This window comes from Vigna radiata, unplaced genomic scaffold (assembly GCF_000741045.1).
Source record: "Vigna radiata var. radiata cultivar VC1973A unplaced genomic scaffold, Vradiata_ver6 scaffold_399, whole genome shotgun sequence".
Taxonomy (NCBI): domain Eukaryota; kingdom Viridiplantae; phylum Streptophyta; class Magnoliopsida; order Fabales; family Fabaceae; genus Vigna; species Vigna radiata.
In genome coordinates, this window is record NW_014542619.1 from 135,611 (window position 1) to 144,853 (window position 9,243).

The 9,243-nt window shown below is 37.4% G+C and overlaps 1 protein-coding gene across 5 annotated transcripts in view; it reads left to right on the plus strand.

Moving 5' to 3' along the window:
• The first annotated feature begins 6,216 nt into the window (after positions 1 to 6,216).
• The window catches only part of LOC106780482 (traB domain-containing protein), a 9,694-nt gene continuing 6,667 nt past the window's right edge, over positions 6,217 to 9,243 (plus strand). Inside the window, exons 1-6 of one of the 5 annotated variants that reach the window (XM_022776992.1) lie at positions 6,217 to 6,584; positions 6,830 to 6,877; positions 7,022 to 7,081; positions 7,614 to 7,703; positions 7,823 to 7,913; positions 8,855 to 8,925. In XM_022776992.1, coding sequence (XP_022632713.1) covers positions 6,297 to 6,584; positions 6,830 to 6,877; positions 7,022 to 7,081; positions 7,614 to 7,703; positions 7,823 to 7,913; positions 8,855 to 8,910 — 633 coding nt within the window. In that variant the 5' untranslated portion in view covers positions 6,217 to 6,296 and the 3' untranslated portion in view covers positions 8,911 to 8,925. Of the gene's footprint in view, positions 6,585 to 6,829; positions 6,878 to 7,021; positions 7,082 to 7,613; positions 7,704 to 7,822; positions 7,919 to 8,854; positions 8,926 to 9,243 lie in introns of those variants that run through there. The other 4 variants (XM_022776993.1, XR_002666569.1, XM_022776991.1 and 1 more) reach the window with 4 other exon arrangements.

Here is a 9,243-nt window from a genome sequence, read left to right on the forward strand (position 1 = left end):
CAACACCATGTAAAATTTTTCTAGTTTCTTCTTGATATCCTCTAATGGAAAGTAACTCTATATTTATTTTGTCCAAATAGGGAAAATTTTGTGTTATAAAGACGTTCCTTATCTCATTTTTCCAGCATATTTGTAAATTAGAATACCCTTCTTCCAATAACTAGAACCCGTGACTACTATGTAACACAACAACATTCTCGAAGCTTACCGCAAACATGTTCATTCTATTGGAGAAAAATCTTTTTTTTTTTGGAGTCCTGAATCTGTTAAAAATACTTACTGAAAAAGCTCAATGATTATTCAACACTTTAAAATTATTTCTATAAATATGGGAGAAACACTGTCATGTTCTAAATTAGATTAATATGTTCAGCATGTACGATTTATTACGTGAGCTTTCAACTTGGTTTAATTGGCATGAAGAGCCTTTTTTTTTATGAATTAATGGATTCTGATTTTGACTGATACAAATTACATTTAGGAGAATGTGGAGTAAGATACCACTTTGGCATAAAACAAGAATGTTACTCAGATTACTTTTCGGGGCAGTTTTTTTACCCAGCTCTGATTATCTTAACAAGAAGGTAAATTTATAATGCTCATGTACTAGTGATAAGTTTGAATTGTTAGTGTTTGTGGTATTTAGTTATTGTCTATATCCTAACTTGGGTTTGGTTTCTTCAGGTGAAGGAAACAGATAGTAGTGACATGAATAAGAAGTTTCCGACTTTAATGGAGACTCTTGTGCATGAACGAGATCAGCAAGTTCCATTGCACTTAATATCAATTTACTTATTCATTTATTGCTTCTATTACCTGTAATGTGCTTCCCATACTCTTTAGAGAATGCTTCAGTAAACACTTGCCACCCTATTAAAAGTGGCGAGTGAAAATAGCTTTGTTGTTGTTGTTGTTGGAAAGGGTCAATTACAGGGAATAAAGAAGCATTGGAAGCGTTGAGTGGTAAAATCAGCAATTTATAAGTATTTTTATTAAAAAAATTGTATAACCACGCACCCTTCATTGATTGCTCCTGTAACAGTAATGATGCAGTAATATGATAGGAAAAATCAAAGTGGAATGAATCTTATTTAAATGAATCAATGTCTCTGTCAACAACAATATAAAAAGAAGTTTCAGGATTCTGTAAAGGAAATGTAACGAAATAGAATCCAAAAATATATTATCGGCTGCATGAACAGAGGATCGTCCTACAAAGAAAATGGGTAAGGTCAGAGAGCTGAAAGATCAGTGAGAAAATTTCTGGAAGAGAGAGATACTTGCCACATTCCATATGCCCCTCAACTAACGCATAAATCCTTTTAAAAGGGAATTTGCCTTACGAATCCTAGTGCTGCGTCTGCTCTCCACCTCCTGCTGATCAAGTTCCACGTGTCCCTGATCACGTTCCACTTGTCCTTCATTCATAACAACCTGTCGTTCACTCCCATCATGCAACTCACGTGTTACAATACCCTTCCTTTTAAAACACCCATGTCCTCAAGGGTGAGGGATGGATAAGATTGCTGTAGCAGCAGAGCATCTTCCCAAGTTGCCAATTCTGGTTTGGTTGACTCCCACTGAACCAACACCTGAGGAATTTGTTCTGCACCACGAACAATTACTCTCGAATCCAAAATCTTCTCAGGTTGCAAGGTCGGTCCAAATTCTGAAGTAGTCAATGGCAAAGGCAAGTATTGCTCAACTGGAGTGTCATGGAACTTCTTCAACAAAGACACATGAAATACAGGATGAATTCTAGCAGTGGCAAGAAATTTCAACTTGTATGCAACATCACCAATCTTCTGAATGATCTCAAATGGGCCAAAAAAACGCAACCCCAATTTATGATTCTTCCTCAAAACCACCGAATGTTGATGGTATGGTTGTAACTTAACCAATACCAAGTCCCCCACTTCAAAATATACCTCTTTCCTCTTCTTATCAACCTGTCCTTTCATGTAATTCTGATCCTTTTCCAAATTGAATTTAAGCTCATGAATCAATTGGTCACGAGCTGTTAAAGTGTCTCGAAGAAAGACGAGATCTTTCAAATCTTTAACATAAGGAACAATGATTGGAGGATCTCTCCCAAATACAGCCTTAAAAGGCGTCATATGAATACTATGATGATAAGCCAAATTATACCAAAATTGTGCCCAAGGAATCATAGAATGCCAAGACTTTGGATTGTCATACACAAAACATCTTAAGTACATTTCCAAGGTCTTATTTAAAGCCTCCGTTTGGCCATCGGATTAAGGATGATATGCGGAAGTCATAGCCAGCGTTGTACCTTGAGCCTTGAAGAGTTGTTGCCAAAATGCACTAATGAATACTCTATCCCTATCAGACACCACAGTCTTAGGGAAACCATGGATCTTGACCACCTGTTGGAAGAAAGCATCAACAACCATCCTACTATTAAAATCTGCTTTGAGAGGAATAAAGTAACTAAACTTAGACAATCGGTCTACCACCACCATAATTGTAGAAAACCCATTAGAGCTAGGTAATTGAGTTATGAAATCCATACTGATATCCTCCCAAATCTGTTGAGGAATAGGAAGAGGGTGTAACAACCCTAAAGGAAGTGTTTGATCAACCTTGGCTTGTTGACAAACATTACAGTTTCGGACAAATGCCTTGACATCTGCCTGCATCTTCGGCCAAAAGAACTGTTGACTGACCCTAGCCGTAGTTCGAGTTACTCCCGCATGTCCACATATCTTCGTACTATGAAACTCATGTAAAATAGCCTGTTTGAGAGCCAAGTAATAAGGAATCATCAATCTACCCTTCCATAATAACAAGTCATCTTTGACAGTATAATCTATGTCAGTGATTTCATTATTTAAATGTTGTTGATACAGAGAACTCAACCATTCATCTTTGGGCATCAACTCAACTACTTTAGTTAACCACCCACTTTGAGGTTCAGACCAGGCCAAGTGAAAACTTCTTGATAAGGCATCAGCTGGAATGTTATCTTTGCCAGGCTTGTACTGAATCTTAAAATCATAACCCAAAAATTTAGGTAGCCACTGTTGTTGCTCCGGTGTTTGCAGAGTTTGCTCCAACAACTCCTTAAGACTCTTCTGGTCAGTCTTGATAATGAATTTGTGGCCTAAGAGATAGTGTCTAAACTTTGCAAGAGCTTCAGTAATAGCATAAAACTCTCTAGTATACACCGACTGTTTCTGCATCCGTGTTGACAGCGTTTTAGAAAAATATGCAATAGGATGGGAATTCTGACTCAAAACTGCCCCTATTCCCAAGCCGGAAGCATCGGTTTCCAAAATAAACTCTTCCTTGAAATTGGGCACCGCCAGTACAGGTGCTGAAGTAAGGGCCTCCTTTAATTTCAGAAAAGCATTAGTGGCTGATTCAGACAATTGAAAAGAGTCCTTTTTAAGCAACTGAGTTAGAAGGCCATGCTTTAACAACTTCTAACTTGCTAGTTTCCATAACAATCCCTGCTCTAGTTAAGGTATGTCCCAAATAATCAATTTCCCTGACACCAAAGGAACATTTAGAAAATTTAGCATAAAGTTGGTGTTGTTGTAATGTTCTGAGTACAAATTCCAAGTGAGCTAGATGGTCCTCCCACGTAGCACTGTAAATTAATATATCATCAAAAAATACCAACACAAATTTTCTTAAAACACCCTTAAAAACTTCATTCATCAAACTCTGGAATGTGGCGGGTGCATTTGTCAATCCAAATGGCATAACTAGCCACTCAAAATGACCATGATGAGTTCGAAAAGTTGTCTTATGCCTATCTTCCGGTTTAAGCAATATCTGGTGATAACCAGATCGCAAGTCAAGCTTTGAAAAAAAACAAGCACCAAAGACCTCATCTATCAACTCATCAACCGTAGGTATAGGAAATGTGTCTTTGATGATAATAGCATTAAGAGCTCTGTAATCAGTACAAACCCTCCAAGATCCATCTTTCTTTTTGACCAATATGATTGGAAAAGAGAAAGGACTGGTACTGGGTTGCACCACTCCTTCTTGCAACAAACCGGCCACTAACTTCTCAATTTCCTCCTTCTGACTATGAGGATATCGATAGGCTCTAACTTTAATTGGTTGAGAACCTTCAACCAAAGGAATGGAGTGGTCATGTGTCCTAGGAGGAGGTAAGGACATAGGATTTCCAAAAACTGTAGCATATGTATGTAGCAATAGAACCAATTCAGGTACCATATCCTTAGGGAGTTCTAGCTCTGGAAATTGCTGAGAAGTCGGTTCAATGAGTTGCATACTAAAAATTTCCACAATGGATTTGGTATGGACAAGTCTTTTTATATGGTGGCATTGTGCAGGAGTAGGCAAAATTGTATGATCACCTTGTAATTGACATACTTGTCATTGTATAAGAGCTTCAACTGTAATGAAGAGTAATCAACAATGTGTGGCCTAATGGATTTTAACCGGCTAGCACCAAGAACTAAGTCAACTCCAAAAACTGGTAGTAAAAAAGCTGGTAATTGAAATTTAACTCCCTGTGCCCGAATAGTTAATTCACGAACCAAGCCTTCAGCAATCATGGAATTACCATTCCCCACCATAACTCTGAACATAGGAGCTGGTTCGACAGGTAATTTCAAGAACTTAGCAATTCTTGGTTGAAGGAAATTATCAGAGCTACCTCCATCAACCAAAACCTGGACAGGCAGAGAACCAATGTGTGCAACAAAACGGATTGTACCAACTCCTGCTCCTCCATTCAAAGCCTTGAAGGACAAATGCAATGCCTCCTCAGTGTCCACCACTCCAGCTGGAATATTGAGAGAGTCCATTTCTGGTTGCACGGTTTCTAACTCCTTTTCATCCTCTTCCATTTGTAACATTAAATACCGTCCGTTGGGACACTTGTGATTGAAAGAAAATTTCTCATCACAAAAATAACAAAGGCCCTTCTCTCGACGTAATTGCATTTCCGCAGGATTGATTTTCTTCACATTGGAATTTCTAAAAGGAGGTCTTGAAGGGGTGGGTAATAATGGAGGTAGAGGCTGGGAATTATAAGGAGGCTTCAGAGGGTGTCTGGGAACATTATTCTGGTTAGAATTGAAGGTAATATTGGAATATCGATGGCCCTGTGGTGGGTTTCGAGCAATAGCGTCAGGGACATATTTTTCCTCGAACAATTTAGCCAGTGACACAACTCTCAATAAATTTGGAGGACTCTGAGCTACCACATCGTGTCTAATATCCTTATTCAACCCACTTAAAAAGCAATTTAAAAGAACTTCAGAAGTTAATCCTTCAGATCGATTGGCTAAACTCATGAATTTCAGGTAGTAATTAGCAACTGTACCAGTTTGTGTCAATTTGAACAACTCAGCCATGGGGTTATCAAACGAGGAAGGACCAAATTTTGACTCCAGGGCACGTTTCAAATCGTTCCAAGACTGGAATACATGCTCCTTCTGCAACATCTGAAACCATGGAATAACATCCTTCTCAAAATGCATCGCAGCTATTTCCACCCTCTCCAAATCCGGAGTATTATGGTAATTGAAGAATTTTTCTGCCTTAAAGATCCATTCTAACACTGGAGCGTGACCATCGAAATGAGGAAAACCCAGCGATATGTCGCGAACAGGCATCGCTACGGAGAACATCCCAGAATTTGCAGACTGTGCTCCATTCTTTGAGTTTGTATCACCAACGTGTTGAGTTTGAAGTTTGATTAGATGATCAATGGCTATATGCATCTGATTCATACGATGCTCTGTTTTATCAATCAAGTCTTAATTCATCTTATCTCTATCATTTTGCTTTTCCATCCAGCTCACCAACGAAGTAACATGTGTCTGTAAATCTTTTAAACGTGTGTTCTCAGCCATTGGAGTCGATGAAAACACCAATGTAACAGTAATGATGCAGTAATATGATACGAAAAATCAAAATAGAATGAATCTTATTTAAATGAATCAATGTCTCTGTCAACAACAATATAAAAAGAAGTTTCAGAATTTTATAAAGGAAATATAACGAAATAAAATTAAAAAAAATATTATGGATTTCATGAATAGAGGATCGTCCTACAAAGAAAATGAGTAAGGTCAAGATCAGTGAGGAAATTTCTAAAGGAGATAGTTAACCCATTCCATATGCCCCTCAACTAACGGACAAATCCTTTTAAAAGGGAATTTACTTTCTGCTGCGTCTGTTTTCCACCTCCTGCTGATCACGTTCCACTTGTCCTTGTGGTTCACTCCCATCATTCCCGTGTTACAGCTCCATACCTTTCCTCGCAACATCAAATTCTCTACGTCATGTTTCAACGGCTTATCGGTCACCTCGTCATTCGCACTCGCACTCTCAATCAGCTCGCCCGAGTCACGCCCTTCATTCATCGCCATAAATCTCTCCTCGCAGCACCATTTTCTTGTTCCCAAACTCTATCTTCCCTCCAATTCTCCACCGACACCTCCGCCGTCACCCACCACCCGGTCAGGCTCCCGGAAGATCTATCCAAAAACCTGATTGTCCTCTCGTGCGAGTCTTCAGCCGAAGGCGGCGTCTGCCACGTTTACTTGGTCGGAGTCTCTCATGGCTCCAAGGTATTGATTCTGGTCGTTCGGAATCAGGTTTTAGGTTTCGTTGTACTGCACATTGTCGCTATTTTCAACGAGAACGAATAATGATGGATTCTTTTATTTTATGTGTTCTGTAAATTGGAATTGTTATTGTCATTACCTAAGACGATGTAAGACCGTGTTTTTATCAATTCTAGTTGCTTTAACAATAAGTAAAGTTAATTGGTGAAGTGCTGAGAGAGCAAAATTTATGCCGAATTTTATTTCAGGAATCATACAGACGAGTTCAGGCTACAGTGAAATTTCTGAAACCGGAGGTTCTGTTTCTCTTTTGAACTTATGCTTGGCTGATTGATTGATCATTCACTTGCTTAATTTGGTGGCTCTTGGTTTCATGATGTCTCTTCCTGACTTTTTGGATTTTCAATAATGAAACCCATGGTCGGCCTTTGTTTTTGCAGGCTGTCTTCCTAGAGTTGTGCCAGAGTCGTGCTTCATATCTTACCCGTAAAAATTATAAGGTTTTTATCCTTTAAATTATTGTTTTGTAATTACTCTATCATTTCCTTTTGTAGTTTGGTCTGTTAAATTGTTGTCACGCCTAGCCTACCAACTTTGACCTCTTTTGGTAGTTGCCACAATTTTAACTTGGAAGTTTTTTGGTATAATTCCACATGGTTTGGTTGAATGAGACCGTAAGTCCGATTTCGAAGACCATAAGCCTTACCCTTTTACCAGCCCAATTTGTAATTTAAATATATAAGTTGCAAAGTGAGAGGAAATATTTGTCTATTCCAAATTCCAATTTGTAGGGAGATCCGACTTTCCTTTGTTCCATATTAGATGAGGAGATTGTTTGATAGATAAAGTATCAGATGGTTGAAATTAAACCATCTCTTAAAGCAATAAAATAACAATTGTAATTATTGTTGTTTAATTTTCCACATGTTTTATTCAAATCTAGTATCAACTAACTTCTTCAATTCCATCAAATTAATCTGGTTCTCATTCAGTTGTTTGTTGGTATGATTGTTTTATTTTTGCTTCTTCCAGATACACGTACCCACTCAGAAAGAAATGGTTACAAGATTGAGGAAAAAAGAGAACATTTTTTCAGTATTTATTGGTTGGTTCCAAGCCAAGGCACGTTTCTGGACAATCATGTCTCATCCTTTAATACGTTTTCAATTATTACTCTTTGAACGTCCAATAATGCTATGTTTCTCATATATCCTTTCATTTACTCCTTAAATTTCTGACAGACAGCAGATGATCCTCATGAAGATGAGTTTCGTGTGGCATATGAAGAAGCCATCAAATATGGAGGCAAAGTGATATTTGGTGATCGCCCTGGTAAGGTCAGATGAGTTCTCATTCTAATATGTTGAATGCAGAGAAAATTTCAACTATGTTGATGTAAAATATTCCTCTGAATAATAAAGAATGTACCTGAATGTGTTGTTCCCATAAGAGTATTATTCATTACATTAAGCCAGTTTGTTGAAGAGAGGAATAATTTTTTGCTTTTCTCTTGAAGTTAAATTGATAGTATTGCAAGTATATAGTAATGCATTATTCATTAGAATATCTTGGACTTTTGGTGTTCTTGAGAGTATATTCATGTTGCATCATTGTTAGAAGGCCTTGTAGAATATTCCGTGCCTGGAAAGTAGCTCTATTTCCAAACAGGGGCATTCTGTATGTGTTGTGAAGAAGTTCCATATCTCATTTTGCTAGCAAATTTGTAAGTCAGAATACTATTAGAAAAGGAAAAAAAAAAGTAAATATGTTGTTATGGTGACTAGATCCCATGAGGACTATGTAACATAACATTCTTTAAGCTTACCTCTAACTCATCTATTCTATGTAATTAAATTTTTTTCTTTTCTGGCTGGAGTCCTTAATCTATTAAAAATACATAATGGAAAAGGTTTAGTGCATATTATTTGAGGTCTTTCCTGGCTCTGAGTTTCGTGTGGCATATGAAGATGCCACCAAGTATGGTGGCAGAGTGATACTTGGTGATCGCCCTGTACAGGTGGGATTAGTTTTTCAATTTAATATGTTTAAAGCAGAGAAAATTTATACTCTGTTGATGTTAAATTATCCTCTGAATAATAAAGAGTCATGTTTTTTACACTTATCTCTAGAAGTTAAATTGATAGAATTGCAAGTATATTGTAATTTATTTTCATTGCAATATCTTGGACTCTGGTGTTCTTGAGAATAAATTCATGAAGCCTTGTAGTATATTCAGTGACTTGAAAGTAACTCTATTCATTTTGTCAAAACAGGGGAGATTCTGTGTTATAAAGAAGTTCTGTATCTCATTTTTCCAGCATATTTGTAAATTAAAATACCCTTCTTCCAATTACTAGAATCCGTGACTACTATGTAACACAGCAGCATTCTCCAAGCTTACCACAAACATGTTCATTCTATTGGAGAAAAATCTTTATTTTTTCTGGAGTCCTTGTTGGAATCATTACCTATAGGTGTTATCATTTAGGCTAGTCTGCAGAAGTTTAATGGTTTTTACCTAGTTCTGTTCCTAGTAGTCTAGGACAGTCTCTTGACCTTCTATCTCCCTATTGTATCATCTCTTTGTTATTATAAATGGCAGAACATGAGAGGGATCATTAAGCCCTCAAGATTATATTTTTTATCAGTTTTAATCTCAAGT